This window comes from Pecten maximus, chromosome 11 (assembly GCF_902652985.1).
Source record: "Pecten maximus chromosome 11, xPecMax1.1, whole genome shotgun sequence".
NCBI lineage: Eukaryota > Metazoa > Mollusca > Bivalvia > Pectinida > Pectinidae > Pecten > Pecten maximus.
This window is the reverse complement of record NC_047025.1, coordinates 12,285,327-12,309,652: the sequence shown is the minus strand read 5'-3', so window position 1 is coordinate 12,309,652 and position 24,326 is coordinate 12,285,327. Positions and strand designations below refer to the sequence as shown.

General features: G+C 35.3%; 2 protein-coding genes across 2 annotated transcripts; both read right to left on the bottom strand.

Annotated features, from left to right (window-relative positions):
• Positions 1-473: 473 nt before the first annotated feature.
• Positions 474-15,424, bottom strand: LOC117337774 (cathepsin Z-like). The gene is made up of 7 exons (XM_033898887.1): positions 15,196-15,424; positions 6,559-6,677; positions 5,631-5,855; positions 4,346-4,496; positions 3,343-3,418; positions 2,260-2,349; positions 474-923 (listed from the first exon to the last, which is right to left on the bottom strand). The coding sequence occupies exons 1-7, from the start codon at positions 15,348-15,350 to the stop codon at positions 801-803; spliced, it is 939 nt and encodes a 312-aa protein (XP_033754778.1). The 5' UTR covers positions 15,351-15,424; the 3' UTR covers positions 474-800.
• Positions 15,425-19,543: 4,119 nt separating this feature from the next.
• On the bottom strand, positions 19,544-20,501 carry LOC117337773. Its single transcript, XM_033898886.1, has 3 exons — positions 20,410-20,501; positions 20,029-20,127; positions 19,544-19,726 (listed from the first exon to the last, which is right to left on the bottom strand). Exons 1-3 carry the CDS (start codon positions 20,431-20,433, stop codon positions 19,544-19,546), a joined length of 306 nt encoding a protein of 101 aa, XP_033754777.1. The 5' UTR covers positions 20,434-20,501.
• Positions 20,502-24,326: the final 3,825 nt, after the last annotated feature.

Sequence of the window (24,326 nt, the reverse complement as noted above, 5' to 3'; positions counted from 1 at the left end):
TGACAAATTTTTCCTATATTGTTCATAAAAATTCAAGTACCCACTCTCATACATGTCTTGATAGTATTTAGATTCGTTAAATGTTTTGAAATGGTTTTCTGAACTTGCATATAAAAATCTATAAAAATTACTGCTGAAAGGGAACCACTTCTTGGCTCACTAGTTTAATGATGACAATAATTACCTATTAAATAAAAATCATCATTTTAAACTGATACAGACAATACATTTCTGTAAATGTTGTTGCTTTAAAGTGATTCAAATTCCCCTTTTTTAAGCTTAAATGAAATTGAGAACAAACACCTTGAATACAAAAGAGAGAAAATTATGCTCTGTTTCATAATTTTCAAAAGAATTTTCTTATTTACTTTTTGGTAGTTTAAAATCAGATCCATTGAGGAAAAAACAATACTTTACAGAAAAATATAATGCACATATAAAACACTTCAACAAAATGTCTATTTTTAATAAAACCTCAATATTAACTGGAATGCACACAAATAACCACATCACAGATCTCTTAATAACAGTCAGACCCCTAAACAATTTTCTATAAAATAAAGTTATTACTACAGTATATGAATAAGTAGTAATTTATAATGATATAAATTAAACCACAAGTATTTAAACATTGAAATTAAAGACACTTAAGGTCTTTTCCTTAAATGTAAATTATTACCATTTTTATCAAATGTAAAAACTCATGCATGGTAAAAAAAACCACCAAAATATATTAAAGGAACAATGTTTTGTAATCTCCAAAGGTACCTGTGTCCGACATTTTACTGCCAATATCCTTTCTAGTAGTTGTCGGGGACAATGACATCAGCAAAGGCACATTCCGACTCTATATCCAGGTTGTACTCATCTCCTTTGCCGTTCATATAATTACTGGTGACAATACGGAACCACCCATGCTCGCCCTGAAAGAACAAATACCTGGTAAGATTCATCTGTTCATTTTTCTTAATTATGCAAATAATCTGGACAGAGTACCTATAAATGTCAGTAAACTAGTCTAATATATTTATAGTTATACAAAATTATCTTCATTTATCAAAACAAGGAAATACTTATATTTGTAGATCTTGATGAAATACCAACACATGCTGTGAGGTTTCATTTTGTGAGGAATATACAATTTTACATGAGGGATTTTGGAGAAATAAAAAAAAAAGAAAATTACAGCATAAATACAACAAGAACTCCGCAAGCGGGAGCATGATATGCCCGTCATATAAACACAAGTCGAAATCCTGTATGTTTAACATAATTGCCTGTAGTTGTATTGTGCAAACTTTTTGAGAAATTGCATAAGAAATAGAAAACTTCTTGCATTTTCTACACAATGCCCATTTTTAGCAATAAAAGGGGCATAAATCTGTTAAAAATAATCGTGAAATTTTGTAACGCCAACTCGCTTGAGATATTGTGCCATAGAATATTTGTAGCAAGTTTAAAAAAATCTGTTGATAAATAACGGCTTGAAAGCGCTAACAAGGAAAAGTTAACAGATGGACATACATACATACGGAAAGACGCACAGACGGCCTTACAGACAGCGCAGGGTATACCATAATATGACCCGTTGTTAACGGGCATATAAAAACAAGTTGGTACAATATGAACGCCCCCACACAACGCTTACTTTTGACTCCCACAATTGCGATGTGTCAAGAAAACACTACATGTATGACCACCAGACAGTTTGAACTGGTATATCAGCATCTTTAACTGACAGTGAAGCAACAGTTTCCCAAACTCAGCCTTTAGCCAAACTGCTCAGTATTACACCAAATAAGTCATAATGCATGAAATCATAGATGCAGCAATGCTATAAGTCAACAGGTGCCTTCAAAAACACTGGTAAAAACTTAATTCTGTAAGTCCAAAATGGTAAAAAAATATCAATTTACCTGATATAACCCCAAATTAGACCTCAAAGTGATACAAATGCAAGAAACAAGCATTGTAACTATATTTTTGGTTTCCATCATATGCCTAAGAAAATTTGCTAAAAACTTCTAAAAACCTATATTGCGACGACGGCAGACGACAGACACATACAGACAGACAGATGGACAGGTGGATGGACAAAAGGAATGAACAGAAGTGAGGTAAACTAGTATGCCCCTAGCTAAGTCGTACGGGACATCAAACATAATTATATTCATCAGTTTAGAGTGAACTGAACGAGAGATGAGTGTTATTCATGTTAAACTTGAAGATTAAGCAAAATATAAACCATATGGAACTTACCCAAGGAGCACCCCAGGAATTCCTCACAACCCAGAACTCTGTATTGGTTTCGTCCACTCCCCATCCAGCCACGGATATAATGTGGTTCACCTGTTGTACAAATATACATCATTATCAAGTTATCATTGGATTCAAATTAGATAAGTTATTCAAAGCACTGTACAAAGTATACCTACCCTGTCTACTTATTTTCATGCAAGATTAATTTAAGACAAATTAAATAAATCCGTACTTTAAATTTGCACAGGTGTTAACGGTAGAGTGTATCTCCGAAAAAGAAGATCCCCAATTAAGCTCCATTCTGAAAATGATTTTTTATGCTTCCCTACATACTATTTTAGCAAAGAGCTTTATGCATTATGAAAGAAATATATATTCAGACAAGATCTGTTAACAAAAATGCTAAGGTGCAGGGACCTATATATATACTTACAACAAGACATATCCAGCATGATATTTGGGATTAAAGTACAATTTAAAGAAATTGAATTAAATTAAATTATATATCTTTTACCACTTTGTACTTTGCCTATCTTATACAGAAACAAAAATTTAAAGTTGTTTAATTATATTCTCATTAATAGTAGTCATGCGATAGATATTATCTTACACTTGTGGCTATGTTATATGAAATTTATCTAAATTGTTCAATAATTTGATATGTAAATGGCTAAATGCTCGTTGCATATTAAATTATTGAACTCGTTAAATAAATTCCACATGACATAGCCACTCATGTAAGATCCTCTATGTATTTAAGTGAAATCATTTTTTTTGTTTTTTGTTTTGTTTCAATTTCCCTTAAGTAGTCTCTCAATACAGATTTAATTATATTTATTATCTTGATTTATTTGATGAGTGAGGAAATTCCATTTCCATATCTGTAAGTGTACGAGTATCTTATAAATTTGATATATGTGGCAGAATAACTATGAACTTTCCTCTTCAGGTCATTTTTCTTGAACCCTGATCGAGAGGTCACCTGTCATATGTGACCTTTTTATCGGCTCCCTTGGAAGGTCACATATGATAGGTTTGACTGTGCTTGTAAATACTTTCCTTTTTTCTAGAATTCACACTCACCATAGGAGACTCTGCTTTCTCCTTATAAATACCTCCAGTGTATTTTTCTAAGCCATCAGTAGCCATTATGCCACAGCTGTAACAACAAACAATATTAATCTACAACACATGTCCTAATATACAATGTAGTTTATTATGAGACCTTGAAAAAATACTGCCAACCCTACTGACCCTCTATTTTTGTGCCAACCCTAAAGATTCCATGTCTATATAACCTTAGTTACAAGAGGCCCAGACGGCCTGTATTGCTCACCTGGATATTTAAGTAATCCCTTAAATATAAAATTTGAACTTGACCGTTTGGCTTAATGTCCCCATCATTTGTAAAATTTGAATTGCTGCCATCTTGGAATATGCTTCCAGTCAAATACCTATGTATGATATCCAGGGCAAAGTTCTGGAGAAAAAGTTGATTATAGCAATATATATAGCCAAATTGATTCTTTTTGGCCCCACCCCTCAGCCCCCTTGAGGTACAGTCCCACCATTTGTACAATTTGGAATCCCAACCACTACAAGGATGCTTTCAGTCAAATGAAGATAGATTCCAATCATTGGTTCAGAAGAAGTTACTTGAAGAGATGTTGATGTATACGGATGACAGAAGGATGGAGCCCATAGTTTTTAGATAAGCATGCCTTGGTCCTTTGGACCATATGAGCTAAATTCTGATGGAAAAAAAATTGAAAGATTTATTGACATACCCACTCATTTTTTTTTCTGGTATATTAGTAGGGGGAAATCATATTACCCGTAGTTGGCCTATCTTAAAACTGTAGTCTTGGAGTCAGTGATGATTGTTCATTGTCAAAATGGCTGTTCAAGCTAAAGGATCATTTTGTTAGTACAATACCTTGCTTCAGTTACATCTGGATTAACACAGCTACATAATTAGACATTAAAAACTGTAGAAAATGAAAATTTATAATTAAACTGTTTGCTATATGGCACTTATGGCCAATATTATTGCCTCGCCAATATATTTTAATTGAACTTATGTCACCTTATGGGTCCATTCTTGTAGATTTCTGCCATCATTTTGTCTCTGCCTGACACACTGCCATAGTCCCCCACTTTCCACTTTGTAGAGTTCTGTATCTTGTAACACTGATTAAAGGTCGAACATGTTCCACATTCGTTGAACGGATCACATTCTATAGAAAACATACCAACAACAGAATCAGTTACTCAAAGTTGAATAACAGGAATCATTAGAATTTAGCAACATTCATGCTGAGTGGCCCAACAGATGTTGAACTGGCTCTCTGAGGTGATAATAAATTGATGGTTCTCACACCAACATTACAAAAGAAGCATGCTCCATCTGCTAAGTGACAGAGACACTAATAAGTAGAAAAAACACTGACCCTCTCCAGATTTACCTGCTTCATACACAATATGTAAATTAGGCATAGCAGTTGATGTAAAATGTATCCATTATAGTCACTGTACAAACACCATTAATTGGTATTAAATGCTGTTTCCAAGGTCATATATTCACATGCACAGGGACCTGTGTGTTTAAAGTAGCAGGGACAAGTTTTGTGATGATACACATGAGATATGTGTGACACTGGTGTCAATAGGGGAAATAAAGGGGAATGGTCATTCAAGTCATGATAGTCAATCATAGTGAACATTCATATATTTTATAAATTGAATACTGATTGTATCTTTACTATCTCATGATTATTTATTGAAGAGGAAATTTACAGCTGTCCAATAGGGGCCACCAACTGGAGTTTCTTCCTGGATCATCATTTAGATTCCTTCTGGACCAGTCTAATTTCTTTCCAGATCAATCAAATTCCTCCCCCCCCCCCCCCCCCAATCGGGATCAGTAATATAATCTTTCTGCATAGCTGAGATCATGGCCCTTGCCTTTTCGGATTTTGTATTTTTTCAAATTATTCTATTATATAGCTAGGTGACTATTGATGGTGATGGTTTGCTGTGTTTAACAACCAGGGTCATTTATGGATGTGCCAGGTTTGGAAGTGGATGACAGCTGGAATACCCTGAGAAAAATCACCGGCCTATGGTCAGTACATAGGTCAGTACGAAGCAACTGGCCCACGTGGGTCTTGAACTTACCACCCAGAGATGGAAGGCTAGTGATAAAGTGTTGGGACACCTAAACCACTCAACCATTGCGACCCCCTTGAGGGCGATACTCAATTAAATTAATATTATAAAGGTGTTAAGTTTTATATATATGATAACTGATTTACGTTTGATTTAATATCCTGAATAATAGAACCATAACATGAGAATAAAGACAATCATACCTTGATCCTTAGCCTGGTAGTTGTTGCAGGTCTCATCTGGGATGCCATGAGTGTGGGCGTAGGCATACACAGGGAGGTCATCGCCCCCATGGCATGTGCCTGCTTCAGCACAGTCAAGGACATGTTGTACAGATAGATAGGCTGATGGCCAGGCTCCTTTCCTTTTGATGTTAATACGATCTGCCATAGCACTTGTTGATCCCATAGCCCAACAGGAACCACAATCTGTGTATGTAGCAATGATGTAATATTTTAGAACTCAAACTTCACATAAAATATTCATCATCAGTTCTTCATTTGTAAGATTCTGAGCCAGATATTGACCAGGACATCCAGATGACCCTTAGAAATATGTTTTTGACCTCAAAAAAAAGTTTTTCAGACTCTTGAGATTGAAAGGACATGTCTATTTGACATACATGTATTATGTTTTTACCTTCAGATTTCTGAGAAATAGTGATTCAACCTCTGAAATTGCTACAAATCAAGGGTCAACTGGATGCCCTAATGACAGACTGACAGTGTATGTGGTCATATGGTACATATACTAGAGAAGCATATAAATTTTTATCTATAATTGGAATTTAAGTCCAGAGTTAAAATCATGATAAACGAGGTATAGAGTTAGAATTTTGAAACGCTTGTTTTTTTTTCTCTTCTGGACATTTGCAAGCTACTTTCATGGAATAATTCAAATACACAAATAAATAAAGGAAAAAAAGGAATTATGAAAATCATTTATGCTAATAATTGCATATTTCTATATTGTGAATACAAGGGAAAATAGCAAATTTTATGACCACTTGTATTTCCCTGAGGAGGCTATAGCACTAGCAGTATATATATATATCCTAAAGTAAGCATAACAGACTTATCCATATTCAAGCCTGTGGTTAAACATGAAATAAAAACCAAAATAAATACTTACATTGAGGTATATGTTGATTACGAGTTGTGCTACAGAAATTAATTCCATTTACATTTCGCCAGTCCCAATTCTTAGGCAGGGTGCTCATGACGATGTACTCATGTGGTCGCGGGTATGTACTGGAAATGAAATTTCAAACATTTGTTTGAACACAAATCCTATATACACTGAGTATAGGTATTTCAGGCTAATCTAATAAATGTCCCACAGAGTCATTTAACGGGGCTAACATTAACTGATTCAATAATCAAAGTACTGGAAGTACTGTAAACGAACATTATTGTTTAACCCCAAATCAGTAATCTTCTAAGTTTAAAGTTGATAAATTTACTGATATTGGTTTAGAAATTAATTGCAAATAATCTGAAATGTTTGCAGCTGTTCTGATATGATTGTACACATGCATGTTTCTGTAAGGTCCTAATTGAAATTGGAAGTTTGTTCATTTATCTTGGATGGATGAAAATAAAATATGTCGGGAAGGCATCATCAGTTATAATACAGCCAGGACTCTGTGACCTTATTGATGCCGACTTCTAATATGCACTAAATTTAGGCTAGTTCCATCGTTAGTTTGGCATATTTCAACTTAATATGATGAAACACACATAAAGAATTACTGAAAACCAAAACCAGAGCTGCTAATCAAGGCCCGGATTAGGAATGTATCCTATTGAAACTATACTAAAGCATGTATGGTACTTCAAAACAAACAAGAGGCCCGAGGGCCTTAACGGTCATCTGACTCTAAATTAAAACCCTTATATTATAGTAGTATGCATTCTCTGTAGCAAGAATATAGTGACACTGTTGGCCATGGTGGCCATCTTGGATTTCTGAATGACCCAATAAATAACAACACTTGGTAAGGACCATCTCAGGATCATTTCTGGTAAGTTAGAGCTGAATCCCGCCGGTGGAATTTGAGAAGAAGTTTGAAATAGATGTTGTTTAGGAAAACCATGATTGCGCAATCATGTTACAAAATGGCCGCCATTGCTGCCATGTCAAAGTTTTTACGAGGCTGAAAAAATAACAACACTATGTTGACTCGCCTTCCTTGAGATCCTCATCCATTTCCAGCTCAATGGCACCAATGAAACTTGAGAAGAAGTTTAAAATGTGTTTTTCAAGAAGGCGACCACGGCGGCCATCTTGGATTTCGGACCAACCCGAAAAATAACAACACTTGGTCAGGATCATCTGAGGAACATTTCAGGCAAGTTTCAGCCCAACAGCACTGGTTAAACTTGAGAAGTTTAAAATGTGTTTTCAAAATGGCCGCTATGGCGGCCATCTTGGATTTCGGATCAGCCCGAAAAATAAGAACACTTGGTCAGGATCATCTCAGGATCATTTCAGGCAAGTTTCAGCCCAACAGCACTGGTGGAACTTGAGAAAAAGTTTAAAATGTGTTTTTCAAGATGGCGGCTATGGCGGCCCTTTTGGATTTCGGACCGACTCGAAAAATAACAACACTTGGTCGGAATCATATCAGGATCATTTCAGGCAAGTTTCAGCTCAAAAGCACTGGTGGAACTTGAGAAGAATTTTAAAATGTGTTTTCAAAATGGCGGCTGTGGCAGCCATCTTGGATTTCGGACTGACCCGAAAAATAACAACACTTGATCGGGATCATATCAGGATCATTTCAGGCAAGTTTCAGCTCAAAAGCACTGGTGGAACTTGAGAAGAAGTTTAAAATGTGTTTTCAAAATGGCGGCTGTGGCAGCCATCTTGGATTTCAGACTGACCAGAAAAATAACAACACTTGGTCAGGATCATCTAAGGAACATTTCAGGCAAGTTTCAGCCCAACAGCACTGGTGGAACTTGAGAAGAAGTTTAAAATGTGTTTTCAAAATGGCGGCTGTCGCGGCCATCTTGGATTTCAGACTGACCCGAAAAATAACAACACTTGGTCAGGACCATCCCAGCATCATTTCAGGCAAGTTTCAGCTCAATCCCACTGGTGGAACTTGAGAAGAAGTTTGAAATGTGAAAAGTCTACGCACGGCGCACGACGACGGACGAAGCATGATGACTATAGGTCATTCTGACCCTTTGGGTCAGATGACCTAAAAACTTGACTCCTTTTGTTCTGGAATCATTTGATGTTAATAAATCTTGATATGAGAAGATATACTTCTGGTATAATTACAGTATTGCAAACAATGTGATAGCAACCAGATAAAGACTATCTTCATCGAATAATTCAGCAAACAGAAAAAGAAAACTTCGAAGCTTCATTTTCAACTTCAAACCTGATCACAAAGATTACAGTCCATTCGATGGGATGACACATTCCCTATTTATTGTCCTTTTCCAATGTTGATCATCCAATCATACTGTACCACACAGTTCAGCAATGTAATTGCACAAATCACACCTTTATGTGGAGAGAACATCTTTGGGGGTGTTATAAGATTCCATAACTGTATGCAAATTTGTGAAGCATTCCATATCTATAACTATATATATACCGTATGTGTATATATTTACACATCAAAATTGGAATGACACAGGAGATTTGCAACTTTAAGTTCACCATCAGTCATGGGAGGTTTATGTAAAATGTTATATTTACCGGGGTAATTAGTAATTTTGAGAATATATTTATGAAGCTCTATTCTGTACTTTCTACCAGTGCTTAGAGAATGGACACAATTATATGTTCTCCAATGTCAAAATTAATCATATGTAAAATATTAGGGGTTTATTTGACCGAGAAGTATTTAATTTTTTTGTAATCATTCGCCATTTGAGACCTGATTGCTGTCATAGTTGAATTACCAAAATGGACCTGAAATCAATATTTTTAAAAGAGAATGATCAATGATTTGAATATTTCATAAACATAATTTAATACATCGTTTATTCACTTCATTCAGATCTTCAGACACCAAATAATTTGTGAAGTAATATAAAGAAATATATGAACCATTTTGTTATTGATTTATAGTTCACACAAGTAAGCACTAGATGTAAGCAGTACGTATATGTACCGCTATCTACTGGCATGACTTTGAGTACAGTAGACTACACTGGCTTTGTGGATATTGACAGGCTAGCATATATTTACATACTAATTCAATTTTAGAATTGAAACTGAAATCTTGTAACAGCATGGCACTAATAGTCATCTGAACATTTGTTGTATATTGAAAAAATACTTAAGGTAAATATTAACTCATTTGCTTGACTTCAATTTTCAGTTTATCAATTCATTGATTATTCCGTGTTTGAAGTATGGTGTAGTGAGAATTTCAAGTCTTGATCATGACTTGATGAACATTCTAAATTAACAAATTATTAAAATGAATTTGAAAAATAACACAAGTTCCACAGCAATATTATATAGAGAATCAATCACAATATATCAGAAGTTATAAAACTACAAATAACAATTAACGGCTGAATATCAAATTAAGTGAATATCACAAGTATTTTTGCATTTGTTTTTAGATAATCCGGATTTCCGTTTTCCGTTTTTTACGTAGACGTAGTGCATAGTAAACGTAGCCATGTAACAGCTGATTTTAATCAGATTGGCTTAACATGAACTTAACACCGTCTCAGTAGTTCGTCACAATCGAAAATTTAGTCGTGAATTCGGTATTTTGCAAATGATTTCAAAATACTTCCAGGGAAATGAAAAACAAATTCATATGGTCTTTATACACACACCAAAGATTACTATATTGGGTCCATTCTCTCGTAAAAATATCGATTTTGGGTCCACTATCGGCCATTTCGGCAATTCAACTCTAACGACAATCGGGCCGCGATTCGCAAATGAAAAATTAATTTAAAAATCGGTCCTGTAATATTTTACATATGATACAATTAGGCATTGAGGAACATATATTTGGGTCAATTCTCTGAAAATAATGCCAATTTATATTATAATTGAGCCCCATTTTTCTTCGCGTCGGTATTTCCAAGTCCGCTTCACCTGTGGTCCGTTTCAGTAAATATTCTCGTCTTTGCCGAAATAAAACCAAACTATATAATTGTTCATTTTAAACATGACAACAACTGCCAACCACACGTATCCAAAAATGTTTTTGTTGATATCATCTGAATATTGCCGTAGTTATCTGTCACTTCGATTGTAAACCCCATGCCAAAGTCATGGAAGAATCGACCAATCAAATTGGTATAACTTTTGATTTCCGTAATCTTGCAGTTACCTCCCTTACAACAGTAAAGACGTTCCAAGTATCGCCTACAACAAGAAATCCCGTGCACATAACAAGATATTATCATTTGCATTTGATGTATTGGTCGTTTTCGTCAAATAGAAATGGTATATGGAAATCGATGACATCGTTAACGCTATGACCAGTCATCCTGACCACAAATACCACTTTATTGTAAGCCTATACATATGTACAGTTCTTTCTCGCAAACACGTACAGTAATCTATGATACAACGTATCGTCTCGTATGCCGTTTTTGATATATTTCTTTCTCTAAATTATATAAATACACACCTAGTTGAAAATGATGTAACATTCTAGAATGTATATATTACACATTTAAGTAAATCGCGGACATATTTGCAGACCTATGCTATAATGTCAGCCGTTTTGGAATGAACACGGAAGAGCAAAACTTTCAAAACATCCGGAGACGAATGCGCCTGCGCAATAGTTGTTTACATAAATATATTGACCTGGAGTTGTTCGCAAAGTTCAGGTTCATTTAGTCTTCACATTTCGCTAGCGTTATGCATTTCTCAAATCGTATGCATCTTGAAAACATCTACTGAATACATTTCAACATTTTCGGCAAAACTATTATATAAAACGAAGATGTTTTTGCACATAAATTATTTGAAGCGTAAGGCCATGGGGGCAGCCATTTTCATTGAAACAGACAGTAGATGGCGTATTGGTGAATGTGGCTACCAAATATGGTCATATTTCTCAGTCCAGTTCTTGATGGCAATAACCGAACATTAATGTTCGTTTAAAAATGTTTGTTCTTTTTTTATTCTTGACATTTTGTTTTAAGCAGTGGACCTTTTTAACCATGTGATTTTTTAAGAAAACAACATTTGAAAAAGACATCAAATATCAAGAAATTTAATTACAGGGTGATCAAGTAAATTAATCAGTTCAATTGCTTTAAACAAAATATCCTGAATAAAAAACCCCAAACAATTGAGTTAGTTAGCCCCGTTACTTAAATGACCATGTACATGTGACATCATGATGTGGACTAGTGGAGGCAGTGTACATGTGTGCATCTGCTTCACTTCAGCTAGCTAAAGGTCGCTGGCTATAATCTTTCGGTTCTGACGCCAACCACAGGAGCATGTCAAGTAATAGTCAGAAATACCTGTATATAAAGATTATATAAGTATTTCTGGCTATTTTTCAATACAAGACTAGCTATAGACATGCCCCTGTGCACCAACTGACCATGTTACATGGCACCTGTCATAAGTCGCTGTGTTATCCTCTAACATTGTTGGAGTACATAAATAATAATGTATGTGTGCATCATTCTTCTACTTCTAGATGTTAATGATCAACTTCCAACAAGTTGAAGATAATGTCATGCGAGAGAGAAAAAAGGATGCAGTCGTTTCCTAAAAAGCCAAAAAGATGTGTATATATATACCGGTAGGTATAAATTAATTTTGTGGGATGATATAATACTGACAGGATATGGCAGACTTAAAGATTCAGCTGTTGGACAGGAGGATATGATATCAGATTATCTGGTGGGATCTTGTTCCACTCAGATATTGTACATGGAAAAAATATTGTATTCTGAATATGGTTTTGCAGTGTGGTAGTTGAAATGATTTGTGATTGATATATATATATGCCCTGATTTCCAGCTGTTTGTTGGTATTGGCTGATGGCCTGGGTGTGTTGTGTTGGCTGAAGGCTACAGTTGAGTGTAAGCTAACCTTTACACCCTAGTGCACTCCTAGTGCACTATGTTTAAACTAGTAGTGCACTACATTTAAGCTACAGGTAAACTAGTAGTGCACTACGTCCAGTCAGGTGTGACCACAAATCCCCCATACAGGTAATGGACACAGTGCCACTGGACACCTGTGTTAGATACCTGTAGTTGTTACATATACAGACCTGTGTAAATTTACTGTCTTATATCTGTCATCCTGACTTTACCAGGTATATGATTATCTAAATGTTGATAAAATTTTATCTTATATTAACTCAAAATAAAATTGGCTGTGGTTCTTATATGATAAATTGCACAAGAGGAATTAAAACTCTATCAATTGGATTTGCAGTGGGTTTTATCATTTTTTTTTTAAGATTTCATTATAGTGGAAATTAAGGTTTATCTTTATAATTTCAAAATTTTTATGCTTTTCATTTATTTTTTTAGATGTAATTATATGCATTTTATATCAATGATTAATTCTACCTTAGGCCTTGATGACTGTTTGTAGATTTTTTTTCTCAAGTACACTGTATATATTATATGTACATATATTTTAATATTTATTATTTCATCAGACAAAAATATTTTTAAATTCAATGTTTTGTTACTTCATCAATATCTGTTAATTCAACCGTGAAATCATTTCATAGTACATAATCAAGAATCAGAAGTTTCGTATATTCTCATTTATGTTCTGTAAGAGACAATATCTACACAACAAGTTATGTACATGTACCTGTTTGTATAATTGGTACTCTCAGGGCATGCCTGTTGTCATGGCCACCTGGGCCCCAGGGCCCAAACCCCACCTCACCACCACTTTATGGACCTCCATAACACCTTACCTACATATATGTATCAGATGAGGATTCATCTTAAGGTGTGCCTGTTTTAACACCATGCTATAGTTTTGTCAAGTCCCCAATTACCCCCAGGGGTCCATTTATAGCATGCTGTGCCAGGCTCCTCTGCCTTATATTACCTATCTGTAATTAGCATCTAACACTACCCATATATAATATCTACCCGTGGATGTTTTTGTTTTTTTAAATCGAGTTTTTTTTGCAAATCATCAAAAAATAATTAACTTTTATATACATTTTTTTCACAATAAAGATATTCAATAAGTATAGTTTATATATGCTGATTTTCTTTAATTACAAGAAGAGGTAAAATCCCCATCTGTTACACATTTTAAGGTAAAGAACAATTAATCATTTTCTAAATGCAATAGGGAAACACTTAAATGCTGATCAAAACATATCCCAAAACTTTGTTTTTAAACAATATTGCAAAAAAAACATGTTAGCGTGAACTGTAAAGTAAAACTTTAGCAATTAAGGTCCACCTGATCCACATATGTATATAATATATATTTGTTAGCAGATAACTTTATAGAAGAAAATTATGAAATCACAAATACAAGTGTTGTACAGCTCCAGATACATGAACGTGTGTGTTATATAAGCTTAAAACTGTTGCTTTCCCCCTCCCCAAGTTTTCCAGTACATTTGTATATGTATTTCATAACAAAAATGACATTAATTGTTCCCTGGGGCCATTATCTCCTTCTGTGTTACCTGTAACTGATACATGTACCTGGAATCAGATCCAATATGTTAGATCTTCAAAATATTTGATACCTGCACACGGGTACATGTACAGAAATTTCAACTATTTCAGTAAAGGAAGATGGAAGGTGTATTTCAAGTAACATATACCTTTTATAAACTTAAAATTTTTAAATGTAGAACTGTTATGATCACTTGATTACCAGTACATTCAAAGAATCTCTTTACATGTTAAATCAAGGTTTAATTAATTTCTTTATGTGTTCACTCAGGTTTCTGACTTTAAGCATTGACTGTATACACATATAATGTACAACATATATTATGCCATAATGGGCTGAATTAGGTTTTAATAAGCATAATATCACATCAAAAATGAAATTATGAATATGCCCCTTAATTTAATCTGAAACTAAACTTCAATATAAATTAAATGTTTCAAATTGAAAATGTTCCAAGTAACGATAATTGTTTTCAAATGTTTTATTATATACTTTCATGTGATGAAAACAAACAAACTGGAATTAAACATGTGAAATATATAACTGATCAATGGATACAAAATAAAAAGTACCAAAAGATAAATGAAACTTGGCTTGAACAATTTAACTTAGTTAAAGGATTTATAAAGTAAATTTGTCTTAACTTAGTTACAGTGTATAATTAACAAGAATAGAAAGGTTGAAATATAACATCAATCTAAGCTTCCAAAACCTTTTAAATATTAACTCTTTGAATATAACTGCTAGATAGCCTTATATATACCGTACAGGTAAAAATCACAGGTAGCCTTGGGGCTGTTGGGTACTGCCCATTACCTGTATGGGGGTTTTGCCGTTCATCACCTCTTTGGGTGTAGTGCACTACTAGTTTACCTGTAGTTTAAATGTAGTGCGCTACTAGTGCACTGGGTGTAAAGGTTAGCTTACACTCAACTGTACTTGGTTGCTGATATGACTACTAGATCTATTATTCGGATTAAGAATATGTTTCTGATGGAAAACATAATATATAACGTTTTCATAAAATTATCAGTGTGTAATGGAATGTATCCAAATTAAACTATATATCCTCTTTCGTTTTTGGCCAGTCACTATTGTAAATCATGATTACCGATGTAACGTACATGTACTCACCTTACAACAGGCTGAATTCCCTTTCTGAAAGATTTGTCCAGACATGCTGGTTTTCTGTTGAATGAGGCTCTACTGTTTGACTTGATCTCAAACTCGACGACGCTCGCTTGAACTGCCGTGACTATTACGAACAGAGTTAGAATAGCAAGATCCATATTGTTCGGTGACTAACGGTTGTGTGATCCGCCTCAAAGTTGTAATCACGGGACATCAATAAACATCGCTTACAACGCTGAAAAAAAGAATCACAACAATGTCGCTTATAACAACTAAAATAAAATATCCCCGATTGACGTTCTTTGTGATTTAACAGTTGGTAGTTTGCCATACATTACACATACATATTAGACTAAATATTAGGCCTTCACATACAATGAATTTTTTTTAAATTTTTGACTGAAATTTATTTTTGGCTTTACCTGGTATCAGAGACTATCTATCACTTGTCCAATGGGTGCTCGAGCAGAGACATACATGTATATGCCTCTGGCTCGAGTAAAACGAATCTTAATTAGAAATATTCATTTAAAGAAAAACAGCAACAAAATATAGCCACAAACTGTCCTGTTTCAGTACCCGATAATGGTGTCATACGATGGTAAAACTACAAATGGACTGTAAGAAGCAATACACTTGAAGACGGTAACAGTACTACAAGTAGTACAAGTTAAGTTTTTCAAGGGTTGGGGGACCCCTTACCAGCGAGGTTTACTCAGCATGCACCACGTGTATAAAACCAAAGAGAAAACAGAGACTTAATTATTTATAAAATTCATAATTATTAGATGTTAAAAAAATATGTTTATGATACATGTATGATAGACCCAATATTTACAGTATATATAGACTTATGCACATTGTCTGCCTATAGGGAAATGCCAAAAAAGTACAAAAACATGGTTTGCCTACATCCAAGACATATATAAGAATATACATGCGGACATTCTTTATGTATGATTTAATTGCTTCAACACCAAAATAAATTTTCCCTCTGCAGAATATGTAAGAGGCACAGCTAGAGACCTTAAACACATATATATATATTTGTTAGTCCAGCTACACGTATTTTGTGACATTCTCTAAAATGTACATCACATTTTGAGACGTTTTGGGGGCTAGATGTAAACTCGGTAAAATGATACCCCAGTGTTAAGTATAACCTGAAAGTGAAATGTATTCTCCGTAAAAAAAAAAAAAAAAATCGACCCGCCCACACACGTGTTTTGATGAAATAATCATATTTCAGTTGAAAGTGAAAATATGCTTATAATCACTGAAAAGATCGATAATTTTCCTTTCAGTAGCATCCTATAAATATAATGAACACCGGGGTGTCATTTTTATCGAATTGTAATCTAGTCTCCAAAACGTCTCAAAATGTGATACAGTATATTTACACATTAGGGAAGGTTCGAATACACGTAGACTGTAACAAAGACTCTGTCAGGTCCCTGTGCATGGAGACATGTGATGCTAATAGGCTACATGTAACTAGTGATTTTCAGAAGAATGCTGCGTTTTAAGGTAAAAGCATGAAACTTTTCCTGAATATAGTTTATGATTTAACAAGATATTTTAATTAGACATGGACCCATTGGAACTATTCACAGAATCACACTTGCCGAGATCATATAATTATATAAGCTCCCCTGAAAATTCCAGAAGTGAAGAAAATGTGGCGTCAGTGTTTAAAATGTCTAACATACCAAAGGAATATGCGGAGAGAATCAAGAACCTTGGTTTAAAGACGAAGCATGATATTCACACTATACCAGTCTCATTAACAGAATACCTTAACATTGTCCAGACATCAAGTCTCACAAGGAAGTAATTTACTTGTCTTTAAACATGGTACAGGCAGTTCGCTGGACATGGTTTGCAACAAGGGTTATTATGCCAATTTTATGACCATACTTCCTGCAGCAAAATTGCTACGAAAAGACAATTTAAGTGTCGTCATCATTTGTTGATTTCAGGCCAAAATGTCAAGAGGAGTCTGTTCCAAGGTCCTTACTAACAATTGTCAACGCGCCTCTAGATCTCCATGGTCCTAGTCTGGGGGTAGATTCTCCTTCTCAGATTATCTTGTCAATGTCACGTTTACTTGCATACAACACCTTCAAACTGGTGGTAACATATTTAGGTCATCGTCATGGTGTATCACGTGACCAGTATATGTTGATATTCTTATGCGTTGTCAAACTCGTAATCCTTCAAATATGACAGATTGTTTCATCTTGGAATGTGTATTTCATATGCCAGAGTACTATCTATGTCTATGCCAGAAATATCCGGATGGTGACTTGGTTTGCCCTTCTGGTTTTTACCACAGCCGTGGTTGTGATCATGATTAAACACTCAATGACAAGCATCGGTAAATGTGCGCAGTCCATAAATCTGATCAGATTTGGTTATCTTTTTGTTCCAATAAAAGTTAAAAGAAACCGGAAACCGGAGGTTCTTTCTTTTAAAGAAAAAAAACAAAACATGCTAAAGTATAAGTGATTCGTTCTCACACTTAATAAGTTGTTGATAAACAACATATAAACAACATATCCAACCACTTGTTTTGCCTGAAAGCTTTATTTTGTGATACTGCAGCGGCCATCTTGATTTTTCAAGAAGTAGTGCTTTTTGGCGATGAACACACCAATTTGCATGCTTCTCCCACGATTGTATTTGAGAATTTCACGTTTTCATACAGTAGTGCGCTTTGGACTTTCCAGAATCTCAGCAGAAATTGAGAAGAGAAAACTGCTGTTTCTTCAAAAAAATTACCAAAGGTTTTTACTATACGTTTGCATTAATTATTATATTACAGTGCTAGCTAGAAATTCAACAATTAATCAAGCTACATGATACTTCCCAGACATAGGAAACGTATAGTGAAATCCACTACAATGTCCTACGAAAATTCGTTCCTCAATGAACGTCTGGCAAAAGATCCATTTCTCATATATTCTATAATGTGGCTTACTGCGAAATCTCCATCCGACATTCAAACCGTCTACTCCCTATGTTCCCTGTTGGCACTACCAACATATTGTGTCGGTAATCTGTTTCCACACTGCTCACAAACTTTAAAGTTCATATCTGTTCCGTGTGTACAAACAACAACATTATAAGAAAAAAAAACTTAATGAACGATATTCTGACCGAATTTGGCACTAATGTTCTTATGCCAATAAATAGCATGGATACATATCTCAATTACTCTCGGCTTATTAGGAGCGACCACAGGAATCCCCTTCACAGATGACGGAGTCCAAAGACAATTCTTAATGAAGTCTGCTCGATTTGTTGTACGCTTTGCATTGCTATTTGTAATATAGTGACTGTCAATCACTTTGATTGGTTCAAGCGGTGGAGGAATATATTCCTGTTATTTTTTTACCGCACTGGTCTTTCTTTCTTTCTTTTTCCGATTTCTTGCATTAAAACATCTCCTTCCGGAGGAAATAAAGAATGGCGATGGTCAAGTCATTATAGACTAGATAATTGGGCATAGTCAAACTTTAACTATAGACTTAGATTAAGAAGGGAATAGCTTAGGATAATCGGAGAAAGAACATACACATATTAGTTAAAAGTTAACACAATTTATTTGCATGCCTGTTACACTGTTCATATTCATAAATGCCTCTGCTTCATTCGAACCACGACTAAAGAAAATCTGTTATACCAAAAATATCGTAAGATTCAATAACGATTCCATACGGGATCAGTCACATAGGATATATGGTAGGTACATTAATATATCATACAATGTACTATTGTCTATACTCACGTGGTTTCGTAAGCACAAAGTTTTTTTTTAACGTATAAAAATAATATCAAATTACATTAAGTATCTTTGGTCGACAAGTCCCTGAGAACACGACGTTCTTTGTATGTGAATCGCGTAAAATCTGCAAATGCATTCCATACACTAACTAAAGTGTTTTTTTTTTCTTTTTTTCTTTCATTTCAAAATTTCAGCCAATGACAAAAGTTCGGTGATGTATTCTCTTCTGAGACTGGTCCGGGCCCGGCATACGTCACACGCATGTATCCTCTCACGGGAGGCATACAGCTCGTCCGGCTTTGTTTGGACCTTGCACGTGTACTGAAAAAAAAAAAATGAAAATGTTATTTCAAAATATCCATTAATCATCTACATACATCGCTTTGTGAAATAATATAATTTAATAATAGAATACAGGAAAACAAAATACCAGAAAGAAATAATTCCAATTAATGACGTTTTAAATGAAGATTTGAGCGAGCTTCAACACTTCTAACTTGTGAATACATCTTATTGAGCGGTTTAAATTTAAATAACCATTTTGCCAAAAGATTTTACCTGAATTTAAAGTCTCCAGGCTTCAGGCATTTCATCACACAATCCCCAATCGTCAATGTCGTCGGCAAACACCATAACATATGGGTTGTAATCCTCGTCATAGAATCCATTTTCCTTTTCATCTACCTTATTTTGTTTCGCAAGTTCCGGATAGCCTCTCCGTTCTTCAGTTTTGTCATTTAGTACGACCTGAAATGTAAGGGTTTAACAAGTATTTGAAAGTGATTTTTAGATACATAGATGTGCATTTCGAAGGGATTTAAAGAAAACTACCAACTGCTAAAACCCTAGTTTTTTTCAGAGTATCGAAATAAATGATACATTATATAAAAAATTCAAAGTATAACTGTAATATTTATATTTAGGTACTAGGTACATATGTAATATGAATCAAGTTAATCGCTTGTCGAAAATAAAGTATTCTGTCAAGATTTACCTGTTTATATGATTTCTAGTTAAAACAATGATATTTCGTTGGATATCAAGTTTACCTTGTCCTCCAGGAAAGTCACCCATAGGTTTAAACCACTTGACCTTTTAACTCTTAAAAAGCCAAACACGTCATTGGGCCATTCTTCTCCGTCAATAACCTTATATGAAATACAAAAGAGAAAAATGATCATCTTACAAATAAATTTATCCGTTCATGCGCACGTTATAAGTAATCGCTCGCTCCGCACAAGGAAATATATATAGATTTCAATGAATTCAATACACATATAGGATTTTAAAACCGTCGTCACTTTCTCTCAGAATAAGTTTCTTTTCTTCAAATGAATAATCTATTAGAAATCTATTAATCAGTTAAAATTTAAAACATTTCAGCCTAATCAAAATAATTTTTCTTATCACATGATACAAATGTACATTACCTGATTATTGTTCTTGTTGTCCATTGTTTGTTATTAGAGTTATAATGTATTCGTATTTATTCTGCGAAAGTCCGTGCTGCAATGCTTCGGTCGTGAAGGAATTGTCAAACAAAAGACGTTACGTCACACTATTGTTGCACAGAGTTACCTCCCTGTATGAAGTATGACGTGCAGTTACTGTATCTGCCCATTGCTAAATCACACATTTGTTATCTTCGTAAAGTATCGTTACTGTTTCCCTTTTCTTGTGGAACTGGCATAGTTTGAGTGACTTGTCTTTACGTAAAACTACAGATGCACATTTTGAAATTTAAATGCTTATGCCAATAAAATTAGGGCGGAACTTTCTTCCGAAATAGAATAAAACTAAAAGGACTTATCGGGTGACACCTGTACAGTCTTATTAATCTTATGAATTCATTTTAACGTTTGTTTTGAGGTCTTTAAATTTAGAGACAGTTTTGAATTTTTTTTAGCAGCCTTAATGACGCAATTTGTATTGATTGTTCAGGAACCATTGTCAAATTCATTCTATGGCCTTAAACAAGTAAAATTAGAATTATGAGTTATCTCCCTTCCATCAATGTAACAACACGTCCAAATATCGGTTTTTCTATGCATTGATTTTTAAGACAAGTTCAGATCATGATCCGAGTTGTCATTTGACATGAAGAGTTACAATGCGCCATGGAAAGAGCGACAGCGCGGCATGCGAAAAGCGACATGCGACAAAACGAACGTGCCAACGACACAAAAGTATCTTGCAAATGTGACAGGGAGACGATATTTATTTCGGATATTTTTGTCGCACTGCATGATACATTGCCGATCTCAAAGCACCAACGCGACAGTGTGACATGGCCGAAATCAGCCACCATATCAAATTCCCTCAACAAGTACTAAACTTCCATTCATCACTGCATAATGACTTTGCAACACCCTGGACGATCTCTTATTACTCGAGTAACTTGGGTCTAAACTCTTGCTGACTTATTGAAGTCGCCGTTGTTACTAAGGACCGCTGGTAACAAATAGAAAATCAGTGTATAATAGTTTATGTAATACGACAGGTTCTGTTCTCAATCCTTCCGTTCCGCCGATCAGAGGATGCAATCCCAGGAACCTCCTATGTTGGAATACAACACGTTCACAACTTGCTCGACTTGCAACCCATAATGAAAAAATAACCTCATGGTCCGACCTATAGATCACTTACAACCCCAGGGTCATTGCACGATCTAGGGGTGGGACTTCGGGGTTCACTTTATACATTGAATTGTAGAAACATACCAAACACGTGGAATAAATTTGGAGCAATTACAAATGTAGATGTGATAGTGTAAGTACTGTATCAACTTAAATTCACTGCAGGGCAGGACTAGGGGACGGCCAATTGGGATTTAGGGGACCTTTGGTTACACTGTGGTACATATTTGCACCTGTGTTTGAAAACCAATGCACTTTCATACCGCAAAATCTACCATTTTATACCAAATAAAAATCCATTTTCTCGGGTGTGCATATTTTCAGCAAAGATTTGTATACCACTAAAACTGTTTCATCTTTTATAAATTGAGTTCGAGACATTTGAGTGTATTCTAAACATTAAGTTATTATTTTTTTTGTTCCAAAAAGTTGGAAAAGTACCGAGACGAATAAAATTTCAGTTCATTCCTAGGAAAGAATGTAGGAGGTAACTCTTAGTTTGTCCCCTCGGTAAGTACAGTTCACAGCTCCCTATTACTAAGATACTAATCCTATAGGTATTAATCTCTGTAATTATCGCCGCCGGTCACTCCGACCACCCAGGTAAACTGTGACAAAACACCTTCCATATCTACAAGTATTACAGGTATAGGTAACTTCTATTCTTTTTGTAATTTATTTAGTTCTCATTGGAATTTGCCAGTTAGTCAGAATTACACAAAACATAATGTTAACCATATTTAAAATAACACATTGATATCCCCTTACCAACCTTTCACCGCCACAATATTAAAAATGACTCATTGACATATACCACGTAAAATCTGTTCATCAACGCCTTATTCAAAATAGCACATTCATATAAACCCCTCGCCGTCACCATATGTAAGATAACACATTTATATACCCCGTACAAACCCCTCGCCGTCACCATATATAGGGCAACATATTAATATACCCCGCACAAACCTCTCGCCGTCACCATATGTAGGGCAACATATTAATATACCCCGTACAAACCCCTCGCCGTCACCATATGTAGGACAACATATTAATATACCCCGTACAAACCCCTCGCCGTCACCATATGTAGGGCAACATATTAATATACCCCGTACAAACCCATCGCCGTCACCATATGTAGGGCAACATATTAATATACCCCGTATACGTACAAACCACTCGCCGTCACCATATGTTGGACAACACATTTATATACCCCTTACAAACCCCTCGCCGTCACCATATGTTGGACAACACATTTATATACCCCTAGCTACAAACCCTTCGCCGACACCATATGTAGCTCATATTTATATACGTACCCCGTACAAACCCCTCGCCGACACCGTATGTTGGACAACACATTTATATTCCCCGTACAAACCCCTCGCCGTCACCATATGTTGGACAACACATTTATATACCCCTAGCTACAAACTCTTCGCCGACACCATATGTAGCTCATATTTATATACGTACCCCGTACAAACCCCTCGCCGACACCGTATGTTGGACAACACATTCATATTCCCCGTACAAACCCCTCGCTGACACCGTATGTTGGACAACACATTTATATTCCCCGTACAAACCCCTCGCCGACACCATATGTTGGACAACACATTTATATTCCCCGTATAAACCCCTCGCTGACACCGTATGTTGGACAACACATTTATATTCCCCGTACAAACCCCTCGCTGACACCGTATGTTGGACAACACATTTATATTCCCCGTACAAACCCCTCGCCGACACCATATGTTGGACAGCACATTCATATACCCCGTACAACTCCTTCTGATATATTTAAATATTACTGTATACTTTTAGTAGTTAATGCAAACCGCTCTAATAACGAATTTCTAATATTACACGTCTTTATCATTATACAATGGAGACACAAATCTAGACGTGTGACGACAGGTTGTTTTACTAGTCCAATAGTCTAGAGATCACCGGATCGTTTTTCGAGGGCTGATCATGCTTGTCTGGCCTCGTTTTATCGTTATAGCTTCAAAATAGGAAAGCATTACAGAATTTAAGGGGAAATTCTAGTTAAGGAGCCCCTTTTAATTCTAAAATGCTTTCGTAAGGGAAATTTGAAGTAAAGGGATGTCCTTAAGTAACGACAATGTAATATACAGGTGGACGTCCTGAAGACTCTTCTTTGCTCTCTGTGTCACAAATGAGAGAAACATATATAGTATAATAATTTAGCGTTTTCATCTGGACACTTCGGATTTCTTCTTCTCTTAGAACATTGGTGAAAGAGTCCCGATTCTTGAGATAATAGCTGTCTTTGTCAAAAATTAACATCACTAAAAAAAATCAGTTTTAATATCGGAAACTTCCATTCATCCATGTTTCGGTTCGATCGATTGTAGTTCACTGTGATCGGATGGTCAGGTGTCGCAGTGGTAGCACATGTACACTCGGGTTCTGGATTCGCTGATTGGACGTCTACTGGCGCTATATAGTGGCACCTGGCCGACCACGTGGGATTTCTCCGGGTTCTCTGGCTTTCCCACAATAAGCCCTCGCACATCCGGGCAAACAAGAGTTATTGATATACAATGATCTATCTTTTTTTTCGCATTTGTTTTAGAATAAAGTTCATAGTTCATCAGACTAAACAATTGTCAGTGTTTCTTTCTGTATCTTGCCATTCTGATATACTTAGTTGGTCTTGCGTGCTTTAATCGACA

What these genes read in the sequence shown, in the direction of transcription:
- LOC117337774 (XM_033898887.1), bottom strand. Translation starts at nt 15,350, where the DNA reads ATGGATCTTGCTATTCTAACTCTGTTCGTAATAGTCACGGCAGTTCAA. An exon ending in TAATCAACATATACCTCAAT is followed by an intron (nt 5,856 to 6,558) that starts GTAAGTATTTAT and finishes CTACATACACAG; the next exon opens with ATTGTGGTTCCTGTTGGGCT. An exon ending in TACAAGAATGGACCCATAAG is followed by an intron (nt 3,419 to 4,345) that starts GTGACATAAGTT and finishes TTGTTGTTACAG; the next exon opens with CTGTGGCATAATGGCTACTG.
- LOC117337773 (XM_033898886.1), bottom strand. Translation starts at nt 20,433, where the DNA reads ATGGACAACAAGAACAATAATCAG. An exon ending in ACAACAAGAACAATAATCAG is followed by an intron (nt 20,128 to 20,409) that starts GTAATGTACATT and finishes ATTTCATATAAG; the next exon opens with GTTATTGACGGAGAAGAATG. An exon ending in TGACTTTCCTGGAGGACAAG is followed by an intron (nt 19,727 to 20,028) that starts GTAAACTTGATA and finishes CTTACATTTCAG; the next exon opens with GTCGTACTAAATGACAAAAC.